Source organism: Rutilus rutilus, assembly GCF_951802725.1.
Source record: "Rutilus rutilus genome assembly, chromosome: 3".
In the NCBI taxonomy this organism is placed as follows: Eukaryota; Metazoa; Chordata; class Actinopteri; order Cypriniformes; family Leuciscidae; genus Rutilus; species Rutilus rutilus.
In genome coordinates, this window is record NC_140211.1 from 27320862 (window position 1) to 27338842 (window position 17981).

Genomic DNA, 17981 nt, shown 5'->3' on the forward strand with positions numbered 1-17981 from the left:
AATACTAGTTACGATTAAAGCCACTTTCGGTGCTGGTTTTGTGCAGTGCTTTGTAGTCAATTAACATCCATTGTTTCAATGACGCAGATTCAGATCGCTATATAAATGTAAATTCGTCTGTAACGATTCCTGAATGACTGGAAAATTACCCAAGGGGGTAATCTTTCAGAAAAAACTGAAGCTTCCCCGGGGCCGCCATTGGTTAGCAGACCCTCACCTGCTGTTAGCATTCCATTGACTCCCATTCATTTTGGCGTCACTTTGACAGCGAATAACTTTACATCTGAGGTGTTTAAAGACTCCATTTGTCCATTATTTATTTCTAAAGAAACACGAAAATGTTTAAAATGACCTTGTATCTTACGTTATGGCCCCGTAGAAGCAGTTTTTGTAAAAATAGGCTAACGATTGCGTCATAACCACGCGACTCTCTGTCGCACATATGGACAGGAGGAGAAGCTCGCGGGCAATCGTGGGGACGTGGAGGCAAAATGACAAAATAATGAATCAGAATACTTAGCAAAAGTTTCAGAAGGGAATGATTCAGATTTCTCTTGGCACAGCTACTAGAAGACAGACAGGTTGCTCACGTCACATCTATGTCGTCAAGCTCAGTTTGAGTCTGCACAGTACGCTCAGCCATCAGGAAGTGAGTGCTTCAAATTGACTTCACTTTTCTCCGTTGAATCCAATGGGGTCGCTGTGTCCATTTCTTTTACTGTCTATGAAAATTACCGCTCCACTTCATTGTTCAATGAAATTTGAACTTGTTGAGCCAGATGACAATTGGTCGGTGTATTATATAATAACAAACAGGCATCAATGAACTATGGGATATTTTAAAATATGTAATATGTGGGGTTTTTTTATCGAATCAACACACTATCTTTGATTATTGAAACAAAAAGAAGTTTAAAAATGGCTTGGTTTATTTTTTTCCTTCCGTACTCACTAAAAGAGGCATATTTGGCTCGAGAGTCATGGCAACGTCTCAGACACGTTAAAATAAACTTGAATTTAAGCTACTTCAGTTAAGTACACATTGTCATGTTAATTATAATCAAATGCATTTTGTTTTATTGACCACAATGATATCATTGATATTTGTTTGAAAGGGGCACTTTCGATTAATTTTGAAAAAGGGCAGGGGCTCGAGTACCCAAAGCCAGAATATAAAGCTTTTAATTTTAGCCCGGGTTAATTAATGGTTTTGTTGGCGGCAAGACCAAGTAGACTGCTGCTCCGGAGGCTCGACTGTCAAAGGCGATAAATCAGATGGTTGTTTAATGAGTCTCGCAGTCGAGCCCGGTGATGAATGTGTGGAATAAGTAGAGAGACCGCGCTGAACAATGACGTGCTGTCCGCTGTGTGTGTGTGTGTGTGTGTGTGTTTAATGTCATTACTAAAAGAAGACATCCGGAGAGCGCAGAAGCAGCAGAATCTGCAGCACATGAACTCCACAAGAGTCTCCACTGGAACACAATGATATAGAGTCAAGCGCTGCTCGTTTTTCGGGAACTTTCGGGAGCAAAGTAAGTATTTCTGGAAGGCTTTGTTTCATTCTTTAACTGTGCCTTGTATTTTTACTTTATTAGATTAAGAGTTGCATCTATGTCGCAGTTATCTGTCATGTCTAGTGTGTCCGCAAGTTTAGCCACGCTTAACCCGAGGGAAAATTCATACCTGTTACTTATATTGGCTGCGGTCATTTATTGCCTGAGTATTAATACTAAATAGTATTAATACTATTCAGATATAATATTATCAGTGATCATGTCAGAGTCTGTACGGAAGATGCTGAAGGCGAAGCTCGTTGTGCTGGGAAGAGATAACTGTGGGAAGACAGGTAACACTGCAGTGTTTTATTGGGTTCAATGATTATATATCCTATATATTGACGACTCTAATAACTCTGTTTTTCTCTTTTGAACTCCAGCTCTGTGTGTCAGATTCATCACCAGGCGTTTTATTGGAGAGTATGAACATAAAAGGGGTAACACAAATGAAATACATTCACACTGATGATCTGTTGACCATGTGAAAACATACCTCCCCTATCATTGTAAAGCAACAGAATATAGCCGTTTTCACGCTGTATACATTTGTGTAACTGCGTTGCAGTTGAGTTCTGTGCATGATATGACATGCCATATACTTTTTGTGTCTCAGAGGTCACCTACAGGTGTCAGAAAATCGTGGAGAAGGAGGCGATTGAACTGGAGATTTTAGACACTGTTAATAAGGTACAGTGTACTTGAGATGAGATCTTACAGTATTGGCTCTTACCTATTAAGGGACCATCTCTTTGTGACTGTGCATCTGCCGGCGTGCTGTTCTACTCGCATATTTATCCACAGGATGATCTTGCCTTGTCAAACGGCTGATGAGACACAGGACTCTCTGGACCATTCCATTCCTTTCATGTCTGCTGTGCTGAATCTCAGGCTGCTGGAGCGGCTTTAACAGCCTGCCTGCCATTGATCATGTTACACAATAGAGAGCGGCACATGTTAATTCATAGGATTAGGCTGAAGCATTACCATCTGTGTGAGTGCAGTAGAGTAGCGGGTCTGATATTTTGGATGACTCCCTTATGTGACACACCCAGTACTTACGAGCTGATGATATAAATCAGGTGTGTTGAAGGCATATTTTATCCAAAAATGAAAATTCTGCCATCATTTACACATTCTCTTGTCGTTCCAAACCTGTATGACTTTCTTTCTTCTGCGGAACACAATTTTTTTTTTCTGTCCATACAGTATAGACTATACGTTTTCCCTTATATACAATGAAAGACAGTGGGGTCCAAAATAACTTTGCACTCCATTGACTCATTATGGACAAAAATATCACATTTCAAAATATCATCTTCTGTGTTCCACAGGTCCCAATAAGGTCATAAATGTTTGGAACAACATAGGGGTGAGTAAATAATGACATAATTTTCATTTTTGCCTTTGCCTTAACTATCCTTTTAGATAATGACAAAATCTGCAGTGCGGGGGGACTCAAAGACCAGGACTGGGAACTCGTTTGGGGGAATTTAGTTCCTGGGAATTTAGGTCATTTAGTTATGACCTTAGTTCACATCCTTTGTCCTCCAGAATTGCGTTCACAATCACATCTGTGAAAGTCTAGATGTGCGTCATCTCTATCCTCACTGCATCGCACACATTCACTCACATGCAGGAGATGAAGAACTATTCAAATGTGTGAATCTGTTTGTGTTCAGGAGTGTGTAGGACCTGCTGTGTCCTCTCTGGAGAGTTCCATTAAATGGGGTGATGGGTTCCTCATCATGTACTCCGTGACGGATCGCAGCAGTTTTGAGGCTGTGTCGCGCCTGAAGAGACTGATTGACCACGTTAAACAAACGCTCGGTAAGGCCGATGAGACTGTGAATGATCACTCTGGGAGCATAGTGACTGTGGACAAATAGTAACAATGTTCTGTTATTAGCATTTTTTCGAGCGGTCATGTTTATATGTACGGACCCTCCAACTAGTGAATAGCGCTGTTATCCCCTCGGTGTGACTCAGCCTGCCTTAATTGGTCTCAGTTCAGAGATTTCACCTCAGGCATGAACTCTTAATATAGCCTAGTACACTGCAGTCTGTGAGTGTGAGTTTGTTAATGACGGATAGATACGTGGAAAGAGATAAAGAGAGAGAGAAAGTATCACAACACTGCAGTCTTTTATTATACCATCCATCTCCAAGTACTGTCATTTTAATGGCAGTCTGTTCTTCTTCAGAGCTACAGCATCCATTACTTCATTCTGTGTATGTTTCTGCGTGTCTTCCAGGTATTCCAACAGTCATTGTTGCCAATAAATGTGACATGGAGAACGGCCGAGTGGTGAGGACGGATGAGGGACAGGTTTTAGCCTCGGACCTGAGGTCAGTACGCTTTGCTCTCACTGATAACTGCACAGGTTTATGATAGTAAGATATTTTGAAAGTATGAAGTAGATACAAATATAGGTTAATATAACTGAATTGTTTAACCCTAGAATGTTTAAAGGGGTCAAATTAACCCAGTAGGGTGTGGTTTCTGGAAACATTTTTGGTCACACTTTATTTTAAGGTGTCTGTGTTACAGTGTAATTATGCATTAATATTAATAATAAGTATTAATAATTAACTACATGTACTTACTAAAGGGTTAGGATTAGGGATTGGTTTAAGGTTAGTTGCATGCAATTATGCATAATTTATAGTTATTACTACAGTAACTACATGTAACGTGTAACAAGGACACTGTAAAATAAAGTGTTACCACATTTTTTCTATTAAAATATTTTAATTCCTTGATATTCCATGTGTTCTTCATAAATCTTTTATGTGAGAATCAGCCATGCTATTTACATGTGTTAGATGTACACTACCAGTCAAAAGTTTTGGATCGGTAAGATATTTAATGTTTTTAAAAGAAGTCTCTTCTGCTCACCAAGGCTGCATTTATTTGAGTAAAAATACAAAAACAACAGTAATATTGTGAAATATTATTACAATTTAAACCAGCTGTTTTCTATGTGAATATATAGTCAAGTGTAATTTTATTCCTTTGATGATTCTAATTTTCAGAATTTTCACAAGATTCTATTTCAAATAAATGCTGTTCTTTTGAACTTTATATTCATCAAAGAATCCTGATTGTACACAACTGTTTTCAACATTGATTATAATAATGAATAGTGTTTGAGCATCAAATCCGCATATTAGAATGATTTCTGAAGTATCATGTGACACTGAAAACTGAGTAATGATGCTGAAAATTCAGCTTTGATCACAGGAATAAATTACTTTTTAAAATATATTAAAATAGAAAACAGTTATTTTAAATTGTCATAATATTTAACAATATATTTTTCTTTTTTTATATTTTTAATCAAATAAATGTAGCCTTGGTGAGCAGAAGAGACTTATTTTACTTTTGAATAGCAGTGTTAATGTAAATAAAATTTTGTATTACTACCGCAAGTCAAAATGACAGAATGACCCATATGCATTTCCAATTAAATATTCACTCACCTTGTTTTTGGGCAAAATAATAATATTTAGTTAGTAATATTTTATAATAATATAAATATATTTAATTATAATAATTACAATTAATTCCTATACACTCCATGGATTACTCACAATTTCCAAAATTAAAAGGGACAATTTATTTACTACAGAATTTTGTCATAATAATAATAATAAGATAACCACTTCACCACCAGATATTCAGTTCACTACCAGTCTCAATTCTAAGCACACTTATTAGATGATCTTCAATGGCCCTGTTACGTCACTTACTATTTGGATGTGAAGGTTTTGCCGTGTGTGTTAAAGTTAAGGTTTCACTGGTGATGTAGGTGCAGTTTCTTTGAGCTATCTGTAGCAGAGGACACTTCAGCAGTGGAGGCTGTGTTCGGGCAGCTGGTGTGTGAAGTGCGGCAGGAGTTTCAGCGACACCTGCTGGCTATTGACAAGCGCTCACGGATGCTGCAGATGAGACATGCGCTCAAAAACAAACTCACACGGAGTAAAACCATGCAATGGTGACAAGAAGGACTAACTGCAGTTCAGACCCGACAACTATAGTGCTGTGTCCTGGCTGGCATGACTACCTTTCAGAGAAGAACAAGTGCCTTTTGGGTGTCCAGATACTGTCATGGACAGTGTTATCTGTATGTTTATGTCAGACAGCAATAAGCAGCAGTGTGTTTTTTTAAAGGTGCAGTGTGTAATGTATGTGCCACTGGCAGCACCAAACAATGACAGGTAGTCCCAACTCAAACTTTTGCCACTGATTGGAGATAGGTCTGACTGCAGAACCGCAGAACCATATGTCATAGCAGTGTGAGGACGACAGCGCCAGCCTAACAGTCTGATGCCGGAACCGCATACCATACATATCCACCTTACATATACCACACCTAAACCTACCCATCTCCACCCCCTGACCCCTAAACCCACCCATCTCCACCTCTTAGATGCTTTTACCCCGCCCACTTCCGGCATCAGACTGTTAGGCTGGCGCTGTCATCCTCACACTGCTATGACGTATGGTTCTGCGGTTCTGCAGTTGGTTAATATTGACTGATTGAGCCAGAAGCTGATGTGTCGGACCAAAAAACAATGTTGATACCCACTCTCTGTGCATTAAACTGGTTTAAGAGAGTCTATAAAGGATTCATTTGACCACTTGAGCTCAGTGTACTGCTTTTGCATCACTATTACTGTGCAACATTCATTCTGTATTTAAATTTCATTTTATGTGTGAGAAGTTATTTATAGGCACTGGATTCATTCTTGTCTAGTATTAAGTCGTGCCTAAAACGGCATGATCTATGTCTGGCAGATGATCGTATGTCTTGTGACCTGGTATTTTGATGCTGTTTTGATCCAATTTCATTCTTATGTGCCTCTATGAGATTGAAATGTCATGAGGGAACAGAACCAATTATATGATATTTTCCATTTTAGGCAGCTGTTTTTAGACTTTCTATATTCTGGCAGCGTGCACAATTCATGTCTGTGGAGAACAATGTTTCCAAAATGGGTTACAGTATGGCTGATCTTTGTATAATTTATTGTGGTTGTATTCTTTAAATGTGTATTAGTATAAGTGTTAAAATATCCATTTGTTGCTTCAATGTAAAACGCATCTAGAGAGAAAAACAGACTATTTAATTTACAATTTTATTTAGCAAAAATGGTAAAAATAAATAAATACAAATTGATCAAATGCTCCAGTAATAACCAGCCTCCTCAACAGAAAGAATTCATGAAGTTATATATTCAAATAACTTACACATGGACTTGAATTCTATGAGAAAAGGTAAACAGACATCAGGCAACACACAAGATTAAGAAACAAAACATACAAAAATGTTAGAAAACTAAAAAAATGAAACAAAAGAGCAATACACATCCCTTTCAAAAACCATTATGAAATAATCTAGACAATTTTATACAACAAATTGATGTAAATTGTGTTTTTAATTTATAGTAAAGGACATTAGATTAAGCACTGATACTTTCACGTTGCAATAATCTATCCTTGATTTTACTTGAGGGTTTCATCAACCTGAATGAGGTAACAGCATGAGGTGTAAGAATGTGACTCTTCGTAAGCATTACTATGCGTGTTGAAAACATGAACAAAAGCCTGAGCTCTCGGTAAACACTATAATATCTGAGGAAATCAGATTTCACACACTTCAGGACACAATACCCAATTCTTATGTTTAAGGAACATGAATGTGGAGACACAGTAGATTCCCATCCATCTCATCAGAACATCTGTCACAGAAGCTCTGTCAGTCCTACTAGCCACATCTGGCCTCAGGATTCTTGTCCCTAAAGACAAGGAGATGACATTTGCAAATGTCACATCTGATGAGCATTTATGTAAGGGCTTTTTTTCCCTTTTATTTCTTTTTTAAATGCACCGAGAAACCTGACATACCATTAAACCACCAAACAGAACGCAGCTTCTCTGCATGGTACTTTGGAATTTTCGCAATTATGATGAAATACTTCTTAACTTTCATCAGACAAAATGTGTGAATACTTCTGTGACTGTTGAAACATTTGCTGAATTCGGAACCGCATACCACTCTTCCTATTTCTGCCGTAGAAAGAGATGGTAAGAGTAGTTTTCAGCACTAGTATCCTCTAGAAAATGAACGACAGATATCCAGATCATCAGACTGTAATGGAATCGTTTTAACTAAAAGTAAAGTATTTTCATAAAAACGTGAACGAACACACCAGCAATTAATTTTGTGTATTGTTAAAAGACATAAGCACTTGAGAGTTCTTATGTGTAGAGTTCAGATTCACTACAGGCAGCGCAGGCACTGTCCTCACTAACACAACCAGAATGATCACACACTGTATGACAAAGTAGGTTCTGTTACGGAAAAGGGGAAAAAAACACTCGTTTTGCTGACAACTGACTAAGACACAGACAAGTCATAACACTACTATGAAACAGCCTAACATAGTCTATAGAACTTAAGGCAACCAATACACAGAGGCTACTGCAGGCCAGAGCTGCATGTTCAGCATTGAAAACACTCACAAACCTGAAATGAAGATATAAACACTGTAGATATTTCTGTCTTTTATCAAAAGCGACGCACCCCTTGTGTGTTCGACACCACTGCTTCTCTGGATTATTTCTTGTGCTTTTTAAAAACACTATGGAAGTGTCATCTTGGCACATGATACAGTGTTCGAGCTACCGCGGCTGTATCTCAGGTGTTACAAGTGTTTGTCTGTGCTTGTTCATGTGCAGTCACACACTGTGAAATATACAGCGGTGAGAGAGCGTTGGAGAAATGCAAAATGTAACGAAAGTAAAGCGTTAACAGAACAGCCCCTAGGAGACAATGGTTAAGTAGTTGCGCTAGGCACGTATGACGTACGCCTGCTGTGTTGTGCTTTTGGACAGGTTTACAGAACAGTGTTATCACCAAGTAAAGTGACACCATGCGTGTTAAAACGATACAGAACAGAAGCCCTTAAATTGGCCCATAAGCATAACGTTACTGGCACACCGGTTTTACGGGATATTTCTGACTGCGTGATTCCTCGTAAGTCGTTGGACAAGGCATGAGACCCCTGCTACAGTCTGGGTAAAAAAAAACAACAACAACTAAAAAGTCTTCTGAATGTGGAAATGGAGTGAGAGTGACGTGAGAGAAGTCTCAAATCATTCCCTTCTGTGACTGCGCCTGAACTGCGCACTCAGTAAATCACATCTGGTCAGTAGATAAGGCATGGTCAGAATTTACCTCACAGACACTTCAGGACTGACACTACAAATACTACTCTACTACTCTTAAATATCTATTTAATGTTCAGAGTAACATAAAAGAACAGTTCCCTGTGGCATCGGTTATTTGGCAGAACAGAACTACAGAATATTTTTGTACGAAAGAAGAAAATTATAAATAAGGTCATGTGTAAAAATAGCAAAACTTATTTACAGAAATGTTGTTTTCGGGTTTTTAAAAACACCACAAAGTAGACAAATGCAAATGATAATAGTTAAACCTCCAGCAGAACACCTGGAAGACCTGTATTTCTGTCAGTGTGATAAAGAACCTGTTTTTACAACAGAAAACTAGACGAAACAACTGCACCTCGGCTGCGTTTCACAGACAAAACGGATACTAAACTCCTCGACGCGTCATATCTTATGTCTTAGATCAGAGCTACAGGACCTGATAGGAAGCTGCACTACTCATCTAGCAGGACGAGACCTTTACCCGATCCAGCCTTCAGAAGCTTTCCCACTCAGAGGTGCTATGGCAACTGTATCAGGCACACAATGGTGTGATATCTTTAAATTTTATTACTCTTTTCTATATCATTATTCTTTGTAGAAATCTTTTCGGTGTGCATACGTTAGCATACACATTGCTGGTACTTTAGGAACCTCCTTCCTGCATGTAGTAAATGGCACTATGGATTTTCTTTCCCTCATAGATACAAGAGATGAAACAACAACACAAAACAACAACACTGTTAACTGGCACGCTTTGGGCCCCAACTGCTGCGGGGTGGTCAATGCTATTTTACCCCCTCTGTCACTTCTGTAAGGGGTACGATCGGGCCGAGGAGGCCCTGTGGGATGACGCTGAGGTCACTGTTGTTATTGTTTTTATGTTTTTTTGTACTCTCCTCCCCGGTGGGCATGGTTCCGTTGGTACTCAGAACTGCCTGGTTACTGCTGTTATTGCTGAAAGCTGCGGCGTTTGTATTTGTGGGTTCGCTCCTGATTCTGGACGTGCTGATGATTTGTGCGCTCTCCTCACTGCCCTCATCGCTCTTTGCGCTCTCAGCCTCGACGTTATTATTAGTGGCGATCTGGTTTAAGGTATCGCTTGTGTTTGTGAGGGGGCTAATTATAATCATAGCTTCTGAGGAGCTTGTTGCGATATTTGTGTTGTTGTTTGTGTCTGTGGTGACCGCACTGGAGCTGCTGGCTTTGGAAGCTCCATTGTGGGACATTTCTCCGTTAGCCATGACCCCAGGGCAGATGAAGGGAGACAACTGGATCCCTCTGATCAGACGCACCAGCCCTTTCATCTTCTCAAGCGAAGCCTCCATCTCTCTCTGCTGGGCCAGTACGCTGTTCTTGCTGTCCATACATCTCTGTGAAGGGAGAGAGGACACAGTGCTGCTGACTCGTACGACCAAAATCTCATCATTATATAGGTCATGAGTTCACATCTACATATAATTATTACGGTAAAGGTTATGCGTATTTGGCGTGCTGTCCGGGTGGAGGGCTCCGAGCTCGAAATTTCTGCCCGAACCCAGAGTACTCCCCCCGTTGGTAAGAGTAGATGGAACTTAAAGTGAGGAGATGGGGTGGAGGTGGGATGCTGATAAACTGTCAAGGAACAGAGGCGGGTTCTGCTGTTATTTATCTTGTCCTGAGTTGATTACTGATTGATCTCCACTTGTGCTGATTGGGTTAATTATCTGCACCTGCTCCTCCCAAACCTTGTTAATAAAACATCATTTATGGAGGTACGGGATGAATTAACATCACATTTAGATTTGTAATTTCAGTGGTATGACTCATCGCGCAGAAGAAAAGTGGATGATATGAACTTAAGGATTCTCTCACCGTTATAGAGTTGCTGAGCTGTCCGACTTGGTCTTCTAGTGTCTCTCTCTCCTGCCGCAGCTCTGTGCTCCATGTCTTCAGGCGATCTTTCTCTCCCTCTTTAGCTGTGGGGAAATAAGTGTATGAGTAAATCTCAACAGAAAGCACAAGTCGGGTTCTGGAAGTAAAAATCCCATTCATTTCCCCCACAGGATTTAAAAAAAAACAATTCTGTAGAAACTTTGCAAGACAGACCAACCATGATTGTGGAGCGACACAGTGATCTTCAGGGGGTCAGGGAGCAGGTCAGAGATATCCTTTTCACACATTTGTCCATTTTGGTATAATGTTAATTTATAAATATGCTCTTGATCAGATCATGTTAATTCTTAATGATTCTACATTATTTTAAAGGGCACCTATTATGCAAAATTCACTTTTACATGGTGTTTGAAAATACAGTAAATGTGTGTTGGCAGTGTGTGTACAAACCACCCTATAATGATAAAAATCCACCAGTGCTTTTTTTTTTTTATCCCCATAAATCATAAGCAGTGTCAGAACAAGCCGTTTTCAGATTCGGGGCAATGTGACGTCCTTTTGCACAGGCCCCGCCCACGACTGTTGACTGACACTGCCGTATTAGCATAGACCCGCCCTGAGTGAGATGTACACAGACCTCCATTGTTTAGACGCCAGAGCAGCTGTAGACAAGAATGTCTTCTAAAGCGATTGAGGTGTTTTGTTGTTGGATGCAAGAATGAACATAGCAGTCGTCATTTACTCCCAACATCTGAGCTACTGAAGACGCAGTGGATTACTTTTGTTTTTGAAGGGAATGCGCCCCCCAATCTACCCCAATGTGTTTATGTGTGCGTGAATCGTTTTAAATCAGACTGCTTTGTGAACGAGGGTCCGTACAAAGCAGGCTTTGCCAAAAAGTTGTTACTAGAGGATGAATCCGTACCAACTGTTGTGTTTGTTGGTAAGACTTTAATGCGCACTTCTTGTCCTGTTTTACTCAGCTCTTACGGTAATTTTCAGGACTAAAACAAATGCTTCATCTTTTGTGTGAAGAAAAATAAACTTCATAAAACTCATCAGTAAATTTGTGGCCATCATTTGGACGGGGTCCGCTACAACAGGCTTGTACTAATAGTGGATAAAAGCAAGATGACATATGTTATAACCGTAATTAAACTAAACTATACCTGTTCTATCTCCATGCAGCATATATTCTTTGGCTCTATAGGCATTATTGCCCGAACTGAACACTGCTAGTACAAGTTTCTGTTCTGACATTTTCATTCTGTGAGATGAGATGTCCTGCCACTGAAGAACGAGGTCTTGAAGCTCCGCCCTCTTCTTGAAAGTGGGCCAGATGTATCAGTTCATTTGCATTTAAAGGGACACACACAAAAAGGCGCGTTTTTGCACATCTCACATTATCTGTGGTTATCTGTGTGATATACGTATCATTCACAGCACGAGTTTATCAGTGACTGAGTTCTGGACTCTCCCCAAAACTCCAGTTAATCAATGACACTGTCTACACTGCACAATGAATCACTCATTTACATTGTGTTTACACTATAAGTTATGATGAAAGCATTCGTGAGAGTGCAGAAATAGAGTTGCAATGACAAGATCACTGCATTCATGCACTCAGACTGTCGGTCATCTACTACAACGTTAATCGCTGCAACATTTAATGAGACGGGAGTAGATCTAAATATAATGATATAATCAAAACTTTTCACGATTAGTTAATATTGACAACTGTCATAGTAAAACGTAGTAAAATTTTTGAGAGAGTTCAACATGTAATGCTTATTTCATATGCAAAGATGTTAGCCAATCATAGCAGAGGGCGTTTATGCTGAAGTCTCACAGCAGACACGCCCCTTCAAACAGAGCATTCAGGTCAGGACTAAAATCACAAATAGAAAATGGCCTTTTATTTATAAATTATAACATATCTAGCATTTACATATTTACTTCAACTGCACAGGTAATGTCAATGATATGACCAATTTCAGCAACATCTAAAAATGAAGATACATTTCTATAGCTCTGACTGATTTTATATTGTAATTTTGGAAGTAAAACTTCATAATACAAGAGGCCTACATTCTATAACGTTTTTGACGTGCTTCTGGGGGATCAAGACTTATTTACTTTAGCCTTATTTTAAATTGCACCCTAAAGGCCTGTTCACTCAGAGACAAATATTCTGTGTTCATTTTATGTTTTGTGAGATAAACATTTTAATTTGAATTAATGGTAGTTAATGTGTCTGACAGAATGTGAATGTTCATGACCGTCTGAACAATGGTGTTCACTGCAAATAAAACTGGTCAAAAATCGAAGTTTGTAATGTAATTCATTTCAGAGCTGTTTGGTTTTGTTCATGACTTGAAGAATAAAGAAAATAAATGGAAAAATATTGCCAGTACCAAAGCTGCAGAAAAAGTAAGTGGTTGCTGCTATTCTATAGTTCTAGGACAGCTTTTCCAAAGATCAGAGATTTACTGGTACATTTCATAACAGACTCATAAAAAGAAACTCCTACCTCAAGACATTTTTAAGAAATCTTACATCACATTCTGTGTCATTGCAGGTTGACTGTTCTAGGTATCATCAGTTGTATGTGAAACTTCTCACCTGCTTTATAGGAGATGTAGGAATGGACAATAGCAAGAGTCCCAGGCCACTCAATGGCATCTTCCTTCTGCAGAATCTAAAGAAAACATGTACTGAATGGTACTGAAATACACAACTGTTAACAGTCTGCATTCAAAGTGATGCACGCAAAAACATGAACATTTAAAATGAATGTGGAAATGAATGCATAGTAGAGAAAACAAATGAGGTGGCAAGACATGAGGCTACCTAAACTTACAAAGTTGAGCAGTCTTGACGCAAATTTCTGGTTTTCGGTGTCCTTAGAGTGAATATTACTAAGTTTTTGTAGCCCTGCATCAAATCAGGGGTCCTGAGCAGCAGAACTGTGGTGTTTCAGGCAGATATGCATGCCCTTATGAAGCCCAGATGATTTATATGTGAGCAAGTATCACATATGAGACGCTTCCCACTCCATCTCATGACATCAGCTGCCAAATACTGACTCATTAATCAAAACCTGATACTTATTAGCCCCTTTCACACATACAGCTTCTACTGGTAAATTACCATCAGGAGATCATGTGTGAACAGGACCTTTTCTGGCACTTTTTCCTTTATGAGAAGTTGTAACAATACCAGCAAACAAATAATGAAGATTACCGGTATGAGAACATACAAGGTTAGAACGCGCTGACATAAGAAGTTTGCTTTGGGCCAATCATAAAGCTCTGTCGGAGCTGTTTACAGTAAGTTCTGCTGCTTTTAATTGTTTTTCTATATAAACATGAACTAGACGAACATCTGACCATTGCGCTGCATCTAGCACTCGAAACCCTTCCTTCTACTATTCTCTGAATGTCCTATTGAGTACTATAGTGACTGCAGTCCCATAATATATATGTGTTACGCCGGTCACTCAGTAAAACAAAATGTAACTAAAATTAAACTAAAGCGTTTCTCATCCAGGTGGATGAATCAAATGGGTCATTTCCGATGACTGACATGACAAGAGTTAAAAAAAAACATTTTTGGTGGGTCCAGGTTAAACACCTGCCTCTTTGCCTCTATTTTATTAGATTTTGCATAGAAACGACATAGCCATTCATATTAAAAGTTTCTAGATTGAAAGAATATAACCTGCAAGAGTAACCCATTACGTTACCTCTATAAAGACTGTCTGCTTTGTAAGATCACTGACAAAAGTAAAACACGTCATGGCATGGGACAAAAAAATAAATGAAATGAATTATGAGAACGAGAGTGAATGGCAATGAATCTCTAATATAAATGTTTCTCAGTTACCGGAGACTCTTAATTCACCTCCGCTACCACTAGATGTCCCTGGTGAGCACGGTGAACACTGGGATAGGGAAGTCTGAATTGTGTCTCAGTAACTGTAGTGGACTATCACAGCTACTTACATCCCCTGCTGAGCTGGGGCTGGGTGAGGGTGAATGTGATGGAAGGGTGAGTGAGAGGGCAGGGGAGAATGGGCTGCCCGCGGTGGGCCGCTGTAGGTCTGGGAAGGTAGAATGATGGCTGCTGGTGGTTGGGGGGAGGGGCCCCCACTCCACAATACTGCAGTTTTTAGAAAGGCGACCTGGGTGAGATGAAACAAAGGACAAACAAAACACAAAAAGAAAAGAAAAGAAAAGGAAGACAAAACATTGGTGTAGCATACCTCTGACAAGCTGTCCTCATTGGCTAGGGTAGCAGGAAGGAGCAGGTGGGGGTGGTGTGATGGTGGTTGGGAGGGAGAGAGCATCGTTAGATTACAAAAGGAAGCATTGCATGCTGGGTAACAACACATTCTGCAAAAGCTGGCCTCAAATCAGCTGATAAAGGCAGAAGGCATTACATTTAGGCAGATGGGGATAAGAAATGCCAATAACAAAGAAGGATCAGAGGGTAACGATTTAAAGAAGCTTATCCAGGCATCAAGAAGCTTATTTTCATCTACAGCTAACACAGATGCTGTCAAATGTTAAGACGAGCCATATTCAACATCATAAATCAACAGATTATGCACATTTATGTGTGCAATGGACATTAACAGAGCAAGTATTCATGTCTTTTATCAACAAGAACTAATAGTACCATGACATTACACATACACACACACACACACACATATACATATACATATATATATATATATATATATATATATATATATATATATATATATATATATATATATATATATATATATATATATATATATATATACACAGTGCAATGCATAAGTTTAGACACCCATGCTAAAGTTGACTAAAAAGAGGAATAAAAAATCATATTTTGGAAATTGAACTTAATGCCTTAATTTAAAAAATTAGGAAAAATCCAACCTTTAAGGACACCAATTTTCTTTGTGAATGAATAATGTATCGTAAATAAATAAATGTTCTTCCTTAAAATACATGGTGCATAAGTGAGTACACCCCTATGTTAAATTCCCATAGAGGCAGGCAGATTTTTATTTTTAAAGGCCAGTTACTTCATGGATCCAGGATACTATGCATCCTGATAAAGTTCCCTTGGCCTTTGGAAATAAAATAGCCCCACATCATCACATAGCCTTCACCATACCTAGAGATTGGCATGGTTTTATTTCAGTTAGCCTAATAGCTAGTTTGATTTGAACTAGCTTTTAGGCTAACTGAAATAAAACCAAAAATCTGCCTGCCTCTATGGGAATTTAACATAGGGGTGTACTAACTTATGCACCATGTATTTTAAAGGGGTGGTTCAGGATTTTCAACATCGGACCTCATTTTCAAGTGAGCCTGTTTGTCATTCATCAGTGGAGACAGTTTTCAAAAAAATTCATCCAGTCCTTACTTTTGGATAGTTCGCTGGTGCTAGGCTAGCGCGAGTCAACGGTAGATGCGTTAGCCTGCCATTAAAAACAGTTTTACCCACTCCACAGTACACCAAAAGCAAATAAATTATATAACGCCAGACTATCGATGTAAATGTCTGTTGAGAGAATAATGTTAGAATTCAAACTACACTTGCATCTCAATGATCGCATTACATTTACAGGAACTAGTTTCTCAGCAGTGGCGGAATTTTACTTTGCTCCGGTTAGTACTGCGCCGAAAAGTAAACACAGAAAAGAAGCGCACTACAGTCGGGACGTCTAGCTAGCTAGTAGGAGTCTCGGTTGCCTAGGTAACTTAATATCACTCCGCCGCTGCTGTAGACTGTGCTAATAAACACAGGGAACAAAGTATAACTATTGCAATGCGATGAAAGGGTAGTTTGATTTCTAACATTATTCTCTCAACAGACATTTATATCGGTAGTCTGGCGTTATAATTGATTTGCTTTTGATGTACTGTGGAGTGGGTAAAACTGTTTTTAATGGCAGGCTAACGCATCTACCGTTGACTCGCGCTAGCCTAGCACCAGCGAACTATCCAAAAGTAAGGACTGGATGAATTTTTTTGAAAACGGTCTCCACTGATGAATGACAAACAGGCTCACTTGAAAATGAGGTCCGATGTTGAAAATCCTGAACCACCCCTTTAAGGAAGAACATTTATTTATTTACGATACATTATTCATTCACAAAGAAAATTGGTGTCCTTAAAGGTTGGATTTTTCCTAATTTTTTAAATTAAGGCATTAAGTTCAATTTCCAAAATATGATTTTTTTTATTCCTCTTTTTAGTCAACTTTAGCATGGGTGTAATACACACACACACACACACACACACACACACACGCACGTCAAGAGTTATATTCAACTAAACAATATATGGCTGGAGCCTTGGTCCCAAATGTGTTCAATATCAATTTAAGATATCCAAAAACAAAAATAGCTTCTTTAGCTCCTCAATGAACACACACACGAGAATGAGGCTTTTAACTACCTTTCAACCAAATATATAGCCTACACTTTTTATATGACAGTCTTTTTTTTTTTTTTTTAAGCATAATTTTGGCTTTACTACAAGTTATTCTGATTCTGTCCTCAATCACTTGAATACTCACCTACTGCACTTTCTGACAGATATTTGCCTCAAGGAACATCTAAACTGACATCTAAAATGTCACAGTGTTTTTTTTGTCCATACAATTTTCTATACAAGTCAATGGGGTCCAATGCTGTTCAGGACCCTGAGGACTTTCCATTATAACAATAAGAATTGAAAAAATCTTTAAAATATCTTCTATCGTGTTCCACAGAAGAAAGTCATACAGGTTTGGAACAGGCGAGTAAGGGGTGAGTAAATGATAACACTAAATTTCTGAGTGAACTATTCCTTTAATTTGCAACAGTGAAAGCTGTTTTGGGTGAGCTTTGAAGAGCAATCAAAATATTGGTCATATCAAAGTATCAAAAAAAATCTCTGGCAAACTGTAATGTTGTGTTTTTGTACTCCAATCTTTCCAATACAAGTTCTAATGGTACACTAATGATGCGGTATTGTCACACCTTTAAGATGTGCACAGCTTGCCTAATTGTAAACCTATAAAGTAGGCTGAGAACATTGTCTGAGTCTTTTACTAATGTATACACTTTTACAGCAGCCTGAAGACAGTCATTATCCCACTTAACACACTGCAGGGTCATTTCTTCCTGCCTCACACATACACTCCAGGGCCACTCCACAGCAGAGTGCCTGTAAGCACATTACATAATCAAACAGTCATTACTGCTGAATGTGTGCTTGTGTGAGACCGAGAGAGACTGACTGATGGGAGTAAAGAAGAGTGGATCAGTT

At 38.9% G+C, this 17981-nt stretch overlaps 2 protein-coding genes across 10 annotated transcripts in view; one reads left to right on the plus strand and one right to left on the minus strand.

Moving 5' to 3' along the window:
- The first annotated feature begins 1397 nt into the window (after nt 1-1397).
- Nucleotides 1398-6210, plus strand: LOC311287501 (ras-related and estrogen-regulated growth inhibitor). Of its 4 annotated transcripts, none has more exons than XR_014626750.1 (8): nt 1398-1532; nt 1754-1846; nt 1937-1993; nt 2170-2243; nt 3236-3383; nt 3809-3902; nt 5366-5829; nt 6026-6210. XR_014626750.1 is itself a non-coding variant. In XM_084404380.1 (7 exons), coding segments are annotated over exons 1-7 (642 nt in total). In that variant the 5' UTR covers nt 1426-1531; the 3' UTR covers nt 5556-5829. The 4 variants fall into 4 exon arrangements, 2 of the variants coding, with proteins under 2 accessions (XP_084260506.1, XP_084260505.1); XR_014626751.1 differs by having other exon boundaries at nt 1414-1532; nt 1781-1846; nt 6026-6176; XM_084404380.1 differs by lacking the exon at nt 6026-6210 and having other exon boundaries at nt 1426-1532; nt 1769-1846.
- A 475-nt stretch (nt 6211-6685) lies between these two features.
- The window catches only part of phf21aa (PHD finger protein 21Aa), a 28193-nt gene continuing 16897 nt past the window's right edge, over nt 6686-17981 (minus strand). For 4 of the 6 annotated variants that reach the window (XM_084404378.1, XM_084404376.1, XM_084404377.1 and 1 more), the window contains 4 exons: nt 14930-14952; nt 13288-13363; nt 10645-10748; nt 6686-10163 (listed from right to left, as the gene is read on the minus strand). In XM_084404378.1, the coding sequence (XP_084260504.1) occupies nt 9579-10163; nt 10645-10748; nt 13288-13363; nt 14930-14952 (788 nt within the window). In that variant the 3' untranslated portion in view covers nt 6686-9578. Of the gene's footprint in view, nt 10164-10644; nt 10749-13287; nt 13364-14669; nt 14953-17981 lie in introns of all 6 variants that reach the window. The other 2 variants (XR_014626748.1, XR_014626749.1) reach the window with 1 other exon arrangement.